Source organism: Peromyscus maniculatus, chromosome 8, assembly GCF_049852395.1.
Source record: "Peromyscus maniculatus bairdii isolate BWxNUB_F1_BW_parent chromosome 8, HU_Pman_BW_mat_3.1, whole genome shotgun sequence".
NCBI lineage: Eukaryota > Metazoa > Chordata > Mammalia > Rodentia > Cricetidae > Peromyscus > Peromyscus maniculatus.
The window spans coordinates 754806-770862 of record NC_134859.1 but is presented as its reverse complement, the minus strand read 5'-3'; the positions used below and the strand labels follow the sequence as shown (position 1 = coordinate 770862).

General features: G+C 45.5%; 2 protein-coding genes across 3 annotated transcripts in view; one reads left to right on the top strand and one right to left on the bottom strand.

Moving 5' to 3' along the window:
• Window positions 1–4528, bottom strand: part of Cep20 (centrosomal protein 20) — a 76894-nt gene extending 72366 nt beyond the window's left edge. For both annotated transcript variants that reach the window (XM_076577804.1, XM_042283490.2), the window contains exon 1: window positions 4315–4528. The gene's annotated coding sequence lies outside the window, so the exon portion shown is untranslated. The remainder of the gene's footprint in view (window positions 1–4314) is intronic.
• Window positions 4529–4533: 5 nt separating this feature from the next.
• Window positions 4534–16057, top strand: part of Abcc1 (ATP binding cassette subfamily C member 1 (ABCC1 blood group)) — a 107658-nt gene continuing 96134 nt past the window's right edge. The window contains 1 exon segment of the mRNA XM_006983860.4: window positions 4534–4671. Within this exon segment, the coding sequence (XP_006983922.2) occupies window positions 4624–4671 (48 nt within the window). The 5' untranslated portion in view covers window positions 4534–4623.

The window sequence follows — 16057 nt, the reverse complement described above, 5'->3', positions numbered from 1 at the left end:
ATCCACTTGCCTCTGCTTTCCTGAGTGGAGGGATTGCAGGTGTCTGCCATGAAATCCAGCTTGTATATTAATTTTGCCTCTTTTTAGTTTTCAATACTGAGGGCCAAGCCCAGGCCCTGGAGCCAGCACATGCTCCACCACAGAGCTACAGTTTTAATCTCTTCTTTTTGAAACAGGGTCCCAGCTTGCTAAGTTGCCCTGGCTGGCCTTGAACTACCCCAGGTAGGCCTTGGTCTTCCTATCTCCAGAGTAACTGAGATGACAGGCCTGACCTATCAGGCCTGACTTCTTTTCTCTTCCCTTCCCTTCTCTTCTCTTCTCTTCCCTTCTCTTCCCTTCCCTTCTCTTCTCTTCTCTTCTCTTCTCTTCTCTTCTCTTCTCTTCTCTTCTCTTCTCTTCTCTTCTCTTCTCTTCTCTTCTCTTCTTTTTTCTTTCCCTTCCTTCCTTCCTTCCTTCCTTCCTTCCTTCCTTCCTTCCTTCCTTCCTTCCTTCCTTTTCTTTCTTTCTTTCTTTCTTTCTTTCTTTCTTTCTTTCTTTCTTTCTTTCTTTCTTTCTTTCTTTCTTTCTTTTTTTTTTTTTTTTTGAGACAGGGTTTTTCTGTGTATCTTTGGAGTCTGTCCTGGACCTCACTCTGTAGACCAGGCTGGCCTCAAACTCACAGAGATCTGCCTGCCTCTGCCTCCTAAGTGCTGGGATTAAAGATGTGCACCACCACTGCCCGGCATTTTTTACTATTCTTAAAAAGATATTTATTTTTGTATGTGTATAATATATGTGTGTGGGCACATATGGAACATTGCACATGTGGAGTTTCATAGGACAATTTTAGAGAGTCTATTCTCTCCACCCAATTAAAAAATATTTATTTTTATTTTGTATACATTGATGGTTTTCCTGAATGTATTTCTATGTGAGGGGGTTGGATCCTGGAGTTACACATAGGCATGAGCTGCCATGTGGGTGCTGGGAATTGAACCTGGGTCCTCTGGAAGAGCAGTCAGTGCTCTTAACCACTGAGCCATCTCTCCAGTCCTCTCTCTACCCATCTTTATGTATGTTACAGAGATAGAACTCAAGTTGTTAGGCCTGGCAGCAAGTGCTCATACCTACTGTCCCAGTTTTCCCTAGTCTTTTTTTTTTTTTTTTTTTTTTTTAAAGTTTTCCCTATTCTTGAACATCAGATAAACAGAACTGATCAGATGCTGGTTTGTGCCTGCCTTGAAGTCCCTTATCAGGCTTTGTGGAGTTAATCCACACTGTGGTACAAGCCTTTTAGTAGAGGTTATGGATAGACAGAATCAGTGTTTCTCTTGTGTAGAACTGCTGTTGAGATGCTCAGCTTAGTAGACACTACCAAACCCTCTTCCAAGAACCTGTGTGTAAATCCCCTGTGACTCATGTCAGCACCCAGTCACAGGCTTGCCTAGTGAAAAGGATCAAAGATTTGTTGAAAGAAAAAGTGAGTAAAGAGGCTAAGAATGGAAAGAAATCATACTTGTGCCCTACCTAGATTCCATTGGTGGCTCTTCCCAGTCTCTTCCTTGGCTAGCATAATCCTGCATGCTTGGGTCCTGGTAACTCCAACCTAGGCCATGTGTCCCACCTGCTTCCCTCTCTCCATCCTATTCCCAAGCTGGTTCCTCTAAGGTCTTTCTTTCTGTTCATTTTCTTGTGTGTGTGTCTGTGAGGGGAGGTACATGTGCACATGTCTTCAAGACTCAGTTGTTGTCCATCTTATTCATTCATTCATTCATTCATTCATTCATTCATTCATTCAGAGTCTGTCTTAATATGTAGCCCTGGCTGGCCTGGAACTTATAGAGATCTGCCTGCTCTTTGCCTTCTGAGTCCTGGGGTTAAAGGTGTGTGCCACCCTGCCCAAACTTCCACCTTATTTTTCAAATTAAGTTAAATTTATTTTGTGTGTATTTGTGAGAGAAGGTGCTGGTGTGACATGGAGCATTTGTGGCAGTCAGAGAAGATCCTCAGGAGTCAGTTCTCTTCTGCTACTTTGTGGGGCATTGAACTCAGGTTGTCAGGTCTGCATGCCAATGCCTTAGCTGGATGAGCCATCTTACTGGCTTTCTCCACTTTATTTTTGAAACAGCATTCTCACTGGACTTCACAAGTAAGTTGGCTGGCTGGGTGGTGAGCTCTAGGGATCTGCCTGTCTCCATCTTTGCAGAATCAGGGTTATAGATGTGCCCTGATGTGTACACCATGTGGGTTTTTGTTTTTTTTTAATACTTTTGACATGGATGCAGGAGATCAGAACCCAGGTTCTCATGCTTGTGCATCAGTACTTACAAGCTAAAACTCAGTATCTTCCTTCCTCAGCCTCCCAAATACTGAGATCATGGGCACACAATACCAATCTTGGCTGCTTCATGGTTTTCTTATAGGCTTTCTTTAGCTCAGGACACAGTCCACACTGGAATCTCAACTCTGTGTTTAGCTCAAAAGCTGTTTTCCAGAAAGTCTTTTTGACTTTTACCTGAGCAGGCCCAGCCCCCTTTTGACTCTCTTTATCCCTCTTTCTTCCTGGATTTTGCAACAGTTGTAAACACACTTTCTGTTATGAAATTATGTGGGTAATATCTGCTGCCTTACCATTAAAACTTGACAATGCAGCTCCACTCTAAGGTCTATCAGATTTGAACATGCCCTAGCATGACCCCTGGTATACAGCAGATGCTCAATAAATATGGGTAACAGTGCATTGAGCATTGCCACCTGAAAGTAATTGTCCTTTAAAAACTTACTCATAGAGATGGCTCTACAGGCAAAGGCACTTACTGCCAAGCCTGATGATCTGAGTTAGATCCTTTGAGCCCTGGGGATTCCAAGAGAAACAACTCTCCTAGGCTGTCCTCTGACTGCCACAAGTAGATATTTACATGCATACCCACATACATACACACATAGAAATAATTAAGTAATGTTACTATAACAATAACAAACAAACGCTCACTCATATTGAGCAGGACCTGGACCAGTCAAAGAGTCACAGAAAAATCCTGTGTCCTTCCTTCTTCCCTCATTAAGAACTTTGTTTTTTTTTTTTTTTTTTTGGGGGGGGGGGTTATGCTCTGTTCTTTGTTTTATTTGCTGTAGCTGTTTGTGCACATGCTAATGGGGACTGTGCATCAGGTGAACACCTAAGAAGAGGAGGAGAGAGGGGAGGCATTGCTGGAGCCCAGCTCTTCTGTTTCTATATCTTAAGCAGTATTGAGGCAGTATCATACAGTGGTGAGTATTATTAATTTACTCTCTCCTCCGACCCCCAGTAGGACTGCCTTGTTACAAAGCTGGGCTCAGTCATTGACCATGTAAATGATCTTTGACAAGTTGCTTCTGCTTTCTGTTTTGGTCTCTAATCTGAAAAAGAGGAAGAATAATACTATGTACTTTATGGGTTAATGCATGAGTTTTAGGTTAATGTGTGTATATTGTTAAGCATGAAGCCTTGAGTAGCTCTCCAACCCTGTTAAGTAGTCTTCGGTGTCTAGACTTCAGTGTCCTTGCTTCTGAGATGAAGATCAATAACTGGGTTGTTGCCAGGCCTACTTCATGGGGTAGGTAGGTGTAGGCTCTGTTTCCATTACCTAACACATTCTCTGGCTTGTGGTCGATTCTCATAAATTATGCTTATCCTCCTCATTTACCTTTATTATTATTTTTTAATTAAAATATTTTCGAGGGGCTGAGGTGGCATAGCTCAGTTGGTAGAGTGCTTGCCTAACATGGATGAAGCCCTGGGTTCTATTCTCAGCACCACATTAACCCAGTTGGCTAGGTTATAAAGAAGCTGAGGCATGGCCCGGCGTTGGTGGTGTACGCCTTTAATCACAGCACTTGAGAGGCAGAGTGGCAGGTGGATCGCTGAATTCAAGGCCAGCCTAATTTACAAATCTAGTTCCAGGGCAGCCAGGGGCTACACAGAGAAACCTTGTCTCAAAAAGGGGGGCGGGGAGGCATGAGGATCAGAAGTTCAAGGTCATCTTCACCTGCATAGTGCATTAGAGGCCAAACTTAGTTATATGAGACCCTGTCCCCAAATCCCTACCAAGCAACAACAAGGAAAGGACTTATTTCCTGGCAACACTCAGCGGAGAAATTCCCAGGGTGCTTTGCAGACCATGGGAGGAGGGGTGGCAACAGGTGTTTTGGATGGAGATCTCAGTGTTTAGGATGGAATCATAAGGCTCCTGATTCGAACGAGCTCCACTTCTACTCAATGAGTGGCCCTGAGCGAGTTTCCTCACCTCTCAGTTTCCCTATTCCCTTTCCTTTCTTGGGAGCGCACATCCTTACCCCGTCAGCTGCAAGCCAGTTGACTGTGAAGGAAATAGCTCCAAATCCCGCAGCAGGGGAAAGACTGTACAGTTAGGATCGCCTAGGACGGAGCCAGGGTGTGGAGGGCCCGGTGCCGGGTCCTCGCGGCCCTGTCGGCGTTAGGAACTGGCAGAGGGTGGGAGCTGCAGACGCGGCCTACAGGCCCAGCCCGGGACACCGAGTGGCCTCGCTTGCTCCCACGCGCGGGGCGGGGCGGGGCGGGGCTGCATCCCGGTGACGCGGGCCAACCGCGCGACGCTGCGGCTCCTCGCTCAGCCGGCCGCCCGCATGGCGCTGCGCAGCTTCTGCAGCGCTGATGGCTCCGACTCGCTTTGGGTAGGTGGTGGGCCGCGGGTGCGGCGAGGGGTGGCCGGGAAGGCTCTGGGGACGCGGGGGGCGCGGGGGACTCTGGGACGCGCGGGCCCAGCTGCTCCCCAGCCCGAGCCCCGCTCTGCAGACGTGGGGACCCGCCACCCGGGCCCGGGAGCAGCCCCGCGGCCAGACTCTGGGGACCCGGTTCCGGGAGAGCAGGGCGTGTGCGGGGAGGGGCCTCTGTGCTTTGGGTTTCTGCCCTGAGAGGGGACGCTTGATCTGGAGGCAGCAAAGTGGGGGTTTTCCGTCCTTTGTGGGGATAGAATCCCCATTCTCAGCACACCCCTCATCTCTGAACACCCAGCAGGAGCTCTAGAAAGGGACTTCCCACCCCTTGTTTGGGGGATCCCCCAACGTTTTGTTTTACCTCCCTATTCTCTGGTATCATGTTTTTCTCATCCTATCCTTCCTTTCTGCCTAAATGCTACCAGGAAAGTTTAAGGAAACAGTAAGGATAAGCCAAGAGAAGGGTAGGAGTCCTTTCTACCCCACTTTGTGTGTTTGGGGTACAGTGGAAGATGCCTGGGACCCTGGTAGAGTGCCTTCCACCTTGTGAGGCTCTGGGGATATTCCGGGGACTTCAGGTCCTCTCCAGGTAGCTTTCTTCTGAAATGATCCTAGGCTGGGTTCCCTGGCTGACTGCTCTAATCCCCAGTGCTTGTGGATTTCATGTCCCCGTAATGCGATTTGCCCATTGTTCCAGAACGCTCCTGTATCATGCAGTCCTGATTATTTAGTGAATACAATAGGAGAGCCTGGACACAATGACTTTTCTTTCTGTTTGAGAAACAGGAAAAACACCCGTTTCTTAGTCACTGATTAGCGCCCACAAGTATTTTCTTGTCCTGTTTTGGAGTACCTCCCTGATAGGAGTGGTGACCTATGAAGGCCCACTGGCAGACTTTAGTGTTTTGGGTGAGAAAGGATGCCATTTTTGGTCGAGATACTTACCACACACATATATGACTCCCATTTTAAAGCCACAAAGCTGGAGGTTTCTCCAGGGCTGAAAACAACGCTAGTGATTAGCATTCAGGCGCCTGTAAGAGATTGGTGCCTGTTTGCCACAGAAGAACACCTGTGTGTTTTTTACCCTTATGCTGTGTGTGGAGAGAACAGAATTATTCTGCAAGGACCCGCTGGAATCTGGCTCAGTGTTACTTGGATGCTGGTGTATTTCCCGGTTTATATTCTTCTCTTGTGGTGGGCGAAAGTGGGTTGACTAGACATTAGATTCTCTACCAGTGTGTATATTTTGCATATACATACATACACATATACATACACACATACTTTATAATATATATATATATATATATATATATACTATATATAGTATGTATGTATGAAGGCATGCATACCATGTCATACATGTGTAAGTCAGAAACCTGAGGCGGGGGTGGTTTTCTCCTTCCACCATGTGGGGTCTGAAGATTGAACTCAGGTCTTTAGGCAGCAAGCATCTTGCTAGCCCATACTAGGATGTATTTTATTGCTGGGCAGTGATGATTAAAATGTGTTTGGTGTGTTTTCTATCTTCTAATCAGATAAGAAGGCTACCCAAGAAACCCAGTTTTGTGTTCTCTCTTTCTAGGGACTTTTTGCCACAGAAAATTAAGATAGATAAACTGTGCTTCACCTTAGGCAGGTTCCCATCCTCCCTCAATTTTCATCGTGGAGACCTCCTATGCCCCTCCTCCCACTGGTCTAGGCTTGCTGGATGCCCTGTTTCTGGAGTCCTGGAACCAGAATGAGTGAGAGGGCAGTTGGCAAGCAAGAACTTCCCTGTAGCTAGAGAATCCAAACACAATACAGAGTGGGTTGGTTAGCCTGGTAGAGGCACATACCTGCAATTGCAGCACTTGGGAAGCTGAGGCAGAAGGATTAAGAGTTTCAGGGTAGCTTGGTTTAGAGTGAGACTGTGCCTCAAAGGACAGCAAACTGAAGCAGGTGGCTTGGGTCTTCCAAAGCTAAGTGTTGCAGTCAGCACAGACTTACCTCATGATAGGCAGGCACCCACACTCCCCACCCTCTGAGATTGAACCTAGGGCCTCACACAAACTATCATTGTGTTAAACATTGGTTCTGCAACTAAGATGGGTTACTTTTTTTCTGTGTACCTCAGTTTCCCCATGTGTAATAATGGAGTACATAGCAAATGGCAACTGCCTCTGTGGCTGAGATCAGAGTCGTGTGTGTGTGTGTGTGTGTGTGTGTGTGTGTGTGTGTGTGTGTGTCTCCTTTCCTGGAGCCTGCTGGACTCCTTTCACTCTTGGAGGTGCTTCACCTTGAGAGCATGGTGGTGAGTGACAGAGCCTCTTCTGTTTGTTAACTTGACTTGGAGGGTGTTCACAGAACACCTGAGGAGGGGGGGCCTCAGGGACATGCCTATGTTACTGTATCCTGAGAGGAGCTGGGGCACCTTTGCTGCTCTGTCTTCAGAGAAGGTGGTCCTTTCTCTTGGTGGCCAAAACCTGTGGTGTCCTTGATTCTTGTTCCCTCCTACTATGTATCTGCCTGTTCTTGCAGAATGTATCTAAACTTGTCAGGGCTGCCTCCTGGGGCCTGCGGTGCCATCTACTACTGACTTGTTACTGCTTTTGAACACTACTTGTTTTTGTAGGGCTGGGGCCTGAACCTAGGGTCTTAATACATCGAGCTACTGGCACCTTCAGTCCTCTTTTGCTTTTTATTTTGAGACAAGAATCTCACTAAACTACCCAGGCTGTCCTTAAACTCTGTAGCCCACGTGGGTCCTGAACTTGTGATCCTCCTGCCTGAGCTTCCCCAGTAACTGGAATAACAGTCCTGTACCACCACACCCAGCTTCCTGTCACTCTCTCTCTGTCTTCCCCTTGATCCCTGCAGTCTAGTATCAGTCCAGCAGCCAGAGAACATGGTTTTGATTTTTATTCTTTTGTAATGCTGGGGATAGAATCAGGGCCTGGCAACTGCTAGGCCCACTCTTCTCTGCTGAACTCCAATTCTAGCCCAGAGGAATCCTATTAAGACACACCAGACCCAGCACTCAGAAGGCAGAGGCAGGCAGATCTCTCTGAGTTTGAGGCCAGCCTGGTCTACAAAGCAAGTTCCAGGACAGCCAGGAAGGACTGTTACACAAAGAAACCCTGTCTTGGAAAAAAAAAAAAAAAACAAAGCAAAACATCATAGTGAGAGAGAAAGGGGGGCAGACCAAACCCTGCCTTTCCTCTGCTCAGCACCCTTCAATGGCTTCCTGGGGGGTGGGGGGAGGAGACAGACAGACAGACCAGATCCTACCTTTCCCCTGCTCAGCACCCTTCAGTGGCTTCCCAGTCATTGTGTTCAACCAGCTCTGGAACATCTGGCCCTGCTCTCTCTCTCTCTCTCCTGATCCAGCTGCTCTCTTGGTTACTCTCTTCTCTCCAGTCACAGGGATTCCTCAGGCATCTTTTCCCTGACCCCTGCCACTTCTTGTACACCAGTTTTCTGTTCCCACCTCATAGCTTTTATTTGTTCTCATACACCAAAGAGTTTACTTACTTCTTTGCTGTGTATGTGACTCCAGTCCTAGTATCTAAGACAGCATCTGGTGCTCAGGAATTACTTGTTGAATGAATAAATGACATAAAACCCTAGAATAGCTTTCAAGCTTCCTTGAAGACTCTCTCTGAGACATTCAGGATAAAATGTTATTCTGTGTGTGTGTGTGTGTGTGTGTGTGTGTGTGTGTGTGTGTGTGTGTGTTTTTCTCTGAGACAAGGTTTCTCTGTGTAGCTTTGCACCTTTCCTGGAACTAGCTTTGGAGACCAGGCTGGCCTTGAACTCACAGAGATCCGCCTGCCTCTGCCTCCCAAGTGCTGGGATTAAAGGCGTGAACCACCACCGCCCCGCCTATTCTATGTTTTGTATTTTGTCTTGCAATAGTCCAGTGAGGTCATGTTCATCTGTTTTCCCCTGGGCCTGGTGCCTTGCATCCAGTAGGCTCATCCATTTAAACAAATAAATAAAACTAAATAAAATGTATTTATTTATTTATAGATAAGATCTCCTATATAATGATGATCTGGAACTTGATGTGTAGACCAAGCTAGCTTCAAACTCATAGGCCACCTGCCTCTACCTCCTAAGTATTGGGATTGAAGGTATATGCCACCATGTCTGACTTTTTGTTTTATTTTTTAGACAGAATCTTGCTTTGTAGCTCAGGCTAGCCTGGAACTTACTATCCTCTTGTCTCAGTCTCTTAAGTGCTGGGGTTATAGGCTGGTGCCAGTAGACCTGGTTTCAGTGTTTGAGTGTGTATGCCTGAGACACATGTTCTGAATTGGGTTTTAGATCCAGCTTACCTCTAGGCTGGCTTGACTTTGTTTATTTACTTAATCTTTAATACTTTATTTTTTACTACACTTATATAACCCAGGCTGGCCTCAAACTTGCAATGTAGCTGAGGATGACCCTGAACTCTTGATTCTCTTGCCTGAGCTTCCCAAGTGCTGGGACTACTGGCATGTACCATAACCATAATTATGTGAATGCTGTCATTCCTGATATTTAATGACTGGAGGATTTTGCATAAACACCTGGCTTTCTGGCTTCTCTTAAAAAATATTGGACAGCATTGGGCCTCACTGTAGCTGCTCCTGGAAAACAGGCCTGTAGAACCCACTCCTCCTTACTACTGCTCTCTTGGAAGGCCAAGTGTCCATTGCCTCTGCTTGTACTTTCTCACACCTGGTTGGCACTCTTCCTGGGTAGAGTCCATGTGGCATCTGTCTGTTAGTATTTGAATTGAGATCTATTGCTTCATAGCCCAACCTTAAGGTGGCTGAACTGGGGCTTACCTGACTCAGTAGGTTATTAAGTTTTGTTTGTTTGGGATAAGGTTTGGCTGGGGCAAAGGTTGGCTTGGATCTTATTGAGTAGTCTAGGCTTGCTTGCTTTAAACTCTTGATCATCTTGCCTCAGCCTCCCAAGTGTTGGGATTAGAAGATGTGTGCCATCAAGCCTGGCCTTTAGATTTTTAAAAAAAGATTCATCATCATTATCATCATCATCAACATGAACATCATCAAAGCACAGCCTTACTATAGAACTCTGGCTGGCCTAGAGGTCACTATATAGACCAGGCTGGCCTCAAGTACACAGAGATGGGCCTGCCTTTGCCTCCAGGCTACTGAGATTAATTAGTAAATTAATTTTTTGGTTTTTCTAGACAGGATTTCTTTGTAGCTTTGGCTGTCCTGGAACTCATTCTGTAGACCATGCTGGCCTGAGATCTGTCTGTCTCTGCCTTCCGAGTGCTGGAATTAAAAGTGTGTGCTATTGCCATCTGGCTTTTTTTTTTTTAATTACATATCTATATTTATATAGATAGATAATTTTTTTGGAGGGGGCAGAATATTGAGATTAAAGGTATGTTTCACCATGCTTATTTTTAATTTTCCCTCTGTTTCTGTCTCTGTGTGTTTGTGTGTATGGGCATGTGTGTGGGTGCTTGAGGAAGCCAAACATTTGGATGCTCTGGAGTTGGAGTTACAGGCAATTATGAGCTGCCTGATGCAGGTGATGGGAACTGAACTTGGATCCTTGGCAAAAGCAGTACAGGCTTTTAACTGAGTCATTTCTCCAGCCCTTAGTTTCTTTCCTTAATGCTTTCTGTGTGTGTTTCTGGGGAATGAACCCAGGGTCTTAAACAAATAGGCAAGTGCTCAGTTGCTCAGCCGCACCTCATCCCCATCTGGCCTGACTGATGACATGAAGACCCTTCCTCAGTCCCAGGTATGTTTGCCTTAGCAGGAGGGGGTGGCTGAGGGTTGTTCTCCTGGGAACCCTAGGATTCTGAAACAGATATCTGATATGCCTGTGGGCTCTAGATTTTCCAATTAGGGAAAGGCTTGGCTTTTATGACCAGATCTTAATGGTCAGTAAAAACACCAGCTTGTAAAAACTGGCCTGAACTTTTATAAAAGTCTTAAAAGTTGGGATCCTAAGGAGAGCCCAGACATCCTGGAACAAGCTTCTCCTAGCTTGACAAGAAATTGGGGATATCATCTGCCCTGGTGGAGGTGTGTGCCTGTCTTTTTCCTCTTTTCCTTGGGCTTAGCTGATTGAAGATGCCATATTATGGTAAGACACTGTATTTATGGGAGCATTAGGTGTGGAAAAATAGGGCCTACTTTCTCAACCTCAGCCCTGTTCATGGTTGGACCACATTGTTCTTTGTGGTGTAGGACCACGCTGGGTACTTCAGGGTATTTGACAACACCCTGGCCTCTGCCCACAGGTTGCCAGGCATACCTACCCTTGTTACAACAACCAAAAATGCCTCCAGGCAGTGCCAAATGTCCCTTGGAGGTTAACCCACAGTCATTGATGTAGACGAAGATGGAGGACCAACTTTAGGCTAGAAGTCTACCCTCACCTGGAGTTCCTGGTCTTTCAGCTGTGCAGCTTATTGGGTAATTGATGTGGAGTTGCCCTGGAACTTAATGCGAGATGAAAGGTTAAACTCCAGTGAGCCACGAGGGAACTTGGAGTGGCCTGGTCTGTTTCCTTCCTTCACAAGAGCTGTTTTCCCTCATCCACTCTTCCTGTTAGTATGTAGGGGACAGTTTGGTGTCACCAGTGAAAATGTCTTTGACATAGAGAGTAGCTATGAGGCTCTACCCCTTTGTTTTTTGTTTGTTTTTTTCTTTCTTTCTTTTTAGAGAAGGTCTCACTGGGTAGCTCTCATTGGCCTCAAACTCAGAGCCTCTGCCTCTTGAGTGCTCAGATCAAAGGGTGTTTACCATGCCCAGCCATTCATTCTTTTTTGTTCATATGTGGAGGCTAGAGATGGATATTCATTTTATGAGATGAGGTCTCACTGAACCTGGAGCTTACCCATTTAGTTAAGCTTACTGGCCATAGGGCTTCTGCTACTTTCTGTCTCTGCTTTCCTACCCTGGGATTAGAAATGCATGCATGCACTCAGCTTTTACATGGGTGCTGAGAGGGCACTAGACCCGCTTAGCTACACAGCCCTCATTCCCTCTGAGACAGCATGTCCTGGAACTTTACTTCCTTCTTCCTCAGTCTCCTCAGTGCTGGATTGTAGGTGTGTGCCACCACACCTGGCTTTCTACTCCCTCACTTTGAACTGCTTCAGGTTAAGTAGCCGGCAAACAAGTCCAGAGTCTATTGCTGTCTTGATTTGCCTATTGGACTCATCCTTGGGGTTAGTGATCAGGGAGGGTGGCTGCCACCCTCAAGTTATAAAGAAGATTTTTATGAAACTTTTCCCTGCCTTTTTTCTGAGTTTACTCTCTGAGAACCTCAGTTTCTTTGACCTCTTGGGTGGTGACATGCTTGTTTACAGAGAGCCTGGATTAAGTGCTGAACTTTAGAGAGCTTTGGTGTGGCTTTTAGGATCTTGTTTGTTCCCTTGTTCCTCCACAATCACGTACCTCCATTTTTTTTTAATTGAACATCTTCTAAGTTATTAAGCATCTACTATGTAGTTGTAAACAAGACAGGTCAGGTCCATATCCTCCTGGGGTTTGTGCTAGGGATGCCACAAACAATTCCAGATCATGATAAACCACACAGGGACTTAAACCAGGAGGAACAAGGGTGAGTATAAACCACCTTAACAAGAAGTGACATTTTCTCCCACCATCTTGGTGGTGGAGCTGGCTGTGTAAGGATCTGGAACAAAAGTCCCAGAAAGAATGAAAACTCATGCAAAGGTCTGTAGTTGGAAGTTTTTCTATGTCCTGCCTGACCTGCAGCCACTCAGGCTCAAATAAACATACAGAGGCTTATATTATTTTCAAACTATGGCCATGGCATGCTTCTTGCTAGCTAGCTCTTATATCTTAAAGTAACCCATTTCTATAAATCTATCCTTTGCCATGTGGCTGGTGGCTTACTGGTACCTTATATCTTGTTTCCCCTGGTGGCGGCTAGCAGCGTCTGCCCCTCTCCTGTCTTCTTCTTTCTCCCCAGCTTGAATGTACTGCCTAACCTTATTCTGCCTCATCATTGGCCAAACAGCTTTATATATCAACCAATCAGAGCAACACATATTCACAGCATACAGAGAGACATCCCACAGCAAAGATCCTGAGAAGCATGATGTGGTCACAATAGCACCGAATATAATGTACACACACACACACACACATTTATTTTTGTTTTATGTGTATGAGTATATCACATGTTTGTCTGCTGCCTGCAGAGGCCAAGAGAGGGCAATGGATCCTCTGGAACTGGAGTTACAGATGGTTATGAGCTGCCATGTCATGCTAGGAATTGGACCTGAGTCCTCTGCAAGAGCAGCCTGTGCTCTTAATTGCTTAGCTATATTCAGCCCCTATGTACATATTTGAGACCGAGTGCCATGCAGCCCAGATTGGCTTTGAACTTCACCTGTAGCAGGGGGTGATCTTGAACCTCTCATCCTGCCTCTCCTTCCTGAGTGCTGGGATTATAGGGGAATATCAGTGACCCAATTTCTTCAGAGTTGGGATGGAAATTGGCTTCACAAATGCTAGGTGAACACTCTGCCTACTCAGCTCCATCCCTGGCTCTGTATCACTGAATTTTAAAAGCTCAGAGGAATTAATAGGACCAGTTGAACTGTCTCTTTAAAGCCCTGCCTGAAGCTTTTCACAGATGCATGGTCTTGTATAATATTAAAGGACTAACCTTAATATTATACTTCCCAGGGGCTCAGGAGAGAAACTACAAACGGTGAGAATTATTTTCAGGAAATGAATCTAAGTACACCAAGCTCTTTGTCCATCTACTTTATTCCTCTGAGATAAAATCCTATCTACACAGCTTCAGTTCTTTTCTCATGCATAGCTCCTTTCTTGCCTGATTTCTCTCTATATTTATCTACTGTTCCCTCTAAGTTCTATCTTAATTCTCTCGTCTTGATTCTGCCTCATCTAGGTCCTTCTCATCTCGTTCTTAACCAGCTAGTAGTTCCCTATCTAGTTCTTCCTCATCTTCCATCTCGTCCACGTGTTTTCTCTGGTCAAAATCCTCCTTATCCCTCTCTGTTCTGCATCCTCAAGTTCTCCACTCCTTTCCTCCTCTTTGTCTCCTTATACCTCTAAATCCTCTCAAGTCTCTGAGGTGTACAGTTATAAATACAACCCATAGTGATTCTCTGGCAATGCAAGGTGACCAGGCTTGAATTCTTATGGGGTCATAAAAGGCAGGTAAGAATTTTCCTCAGGCAGTGACCCGTCAGGCTTTCTTTTACAACCAAAATGAATGCTAATGATCCATTAGTCAAGAAGGGAATTTATGTGCTCAATCTACATTCCTAGAAGTGGTTAGGTAAAAAATTAGGAGTCTATTAGTAAGGCTGGAAGGAAGGAGGGTCTCACCCTAAATAGCACAAGAAATAAAGCTATCTGCCTGACCTAGGAGACAAGTGTTGTTTTGTTTGGCTTTGGATGCTTGATAGGTATTTTAGATAAATACACTGTTAAGAGTTCTTAGAAGCACGCACAGCATTACAAGAAAATCACTGTAGGAACCAACTAATATATATACAAAAGCTAAAATGTCACCAAGACTTCTTAAACCATGGCTTGACCTTTGGAGAAGTCCTTGACTTTTCCAAGTAGTAGCCTTTGTGATAGTAGCCGAATTCCATTACATTTTCCTGTGGCTTGCAGCAGCATGGAGCCTAGCAGAAGGGACTAGAATCCCAGGTGGGTGCTCTGCCGGCCGGGCTAGGGAGGGAGCTATGCTTGTCCAAGACAGTCAGACCTTTGATCTATCTGGTGGAGCAGATGGAAGGTGCTGTGCTGAGGATGGTATCACCTCAGCCCTGGATCTCTGTGTTTAAATTAAGCTTGTACCCCCTCCCACCGCCTGTCTCACCCTGGTTCAGAACCTTAGCTAAAAGCTTACAAGGTAAGACTGAGCTGGGATTGTCACTTTCCAGCCACCTTTGATTCTACCTTGAAACAGCTTTTGATGACAATGAAGTCTTTTCTTTTTGGTTAGGTAGATTTTCTTCTGGTTTCTAGAAAATGTCTTTAAAAGCTAGACTGCAGTTTTCTTGATGGTGATCCATCCCCCTTTTTTCTTTTTCTTTCTTTTTTCTTTTTTTTTTTTGAGACAGAGCCTTTAGCCCAGGTTGCCCTCAAACTCCTTATGTAGCCAAGGATGACCTTGAACTAACTCCTTCCCCTCCCCAGTGTTAATGTTGTGAAACGGTTCGAGAGGCTTTGGTGGGTTTGGACCAAGGTGAACTGCTGTGGGTGAGGCACACCATGCAGACAGTGGCATGGCTCAGTGGAAAGTTACTCACATGGCAGGTGTGACATCTACATGGAAAGTTTTATTATTATAGAGGCGGGAAGGGAAGGAGAGAGAGAGAAAGAGAGAGGTGCATGGTACCTCTGGTGAGAAATGGTAGAGAGTGAAGGGGAGGAGTTTTTTCTTAAAGGGGACTTTACATAAGATAATGTCAGGATGCTGGGCGGGTCCCCAAGGGGTGGGTCAGAATACTAACATTCCTCCCTTTTGGTTATTATAAAAAGGTAAATTATGGATAACAAGTAGGGGGGAATGAGGGTGTTGAATTCTCAAGACTGCTTCCTGTTGACAAGGGGCAAAGTAGGGAGGGGAAGTTGGGGGTCACACATGGCGGGAGGTGTGAGTGAAGAAGCATTCAGTTAGCTGTCATTGTGGAGATCTCAGGCGTCTGTTCCTTGAAGGAGCTGAGAAGACAGGTTGCAGCAGTGATGTTCAGAAGCTTGGGGGAATGGCACACCAAATCAGGAGTACAGGAGCCATCGCATCTGCTGTTTCTCTGGAGGTGGAAATGTCTCCATTCATCCTGTAAATGAATTAGGAGATAACAGAGTTTTTATGAGTGGGCATGTGTGTGAAGTTAACCTGTCAGTATTTGCCTGGTTGGCATCCTTGGAGCTGGTGCAGGGGATGGCTTACCTGGAGGACCCCCTGTTGATTGGCCTTGGCACAAGTCTGGAGGAGGGGTCGATCTGTGCAGGTACTTGTAAATGTCTGTAAAGCAACTGGAACAGATTTACATCTTGGTGTCATAGCTTTTGGTTAAAAGGTATGAACATTTCCTGGCTTCAGCCCAATGAAACATATCTTTAATTCTATAACCAGAGGAAATTTACTGAATGGAAGTGGTTGAGTGAGTGAAGGAGGAGGGAGACTTCCCTAAACATCATCAGATCTGAGGAGGATATGTAAGTGACAGAAGTGAGACAGCTTTTTCTATACTCATATAAACAAACCTTAAAGCTGTTTCTTTTATCTAATTCTCCAGGGGATACTGAGAGCAGTCAATAGTAAAAAGTTACATTGAATTCTGTTCTGTGAGTTTATC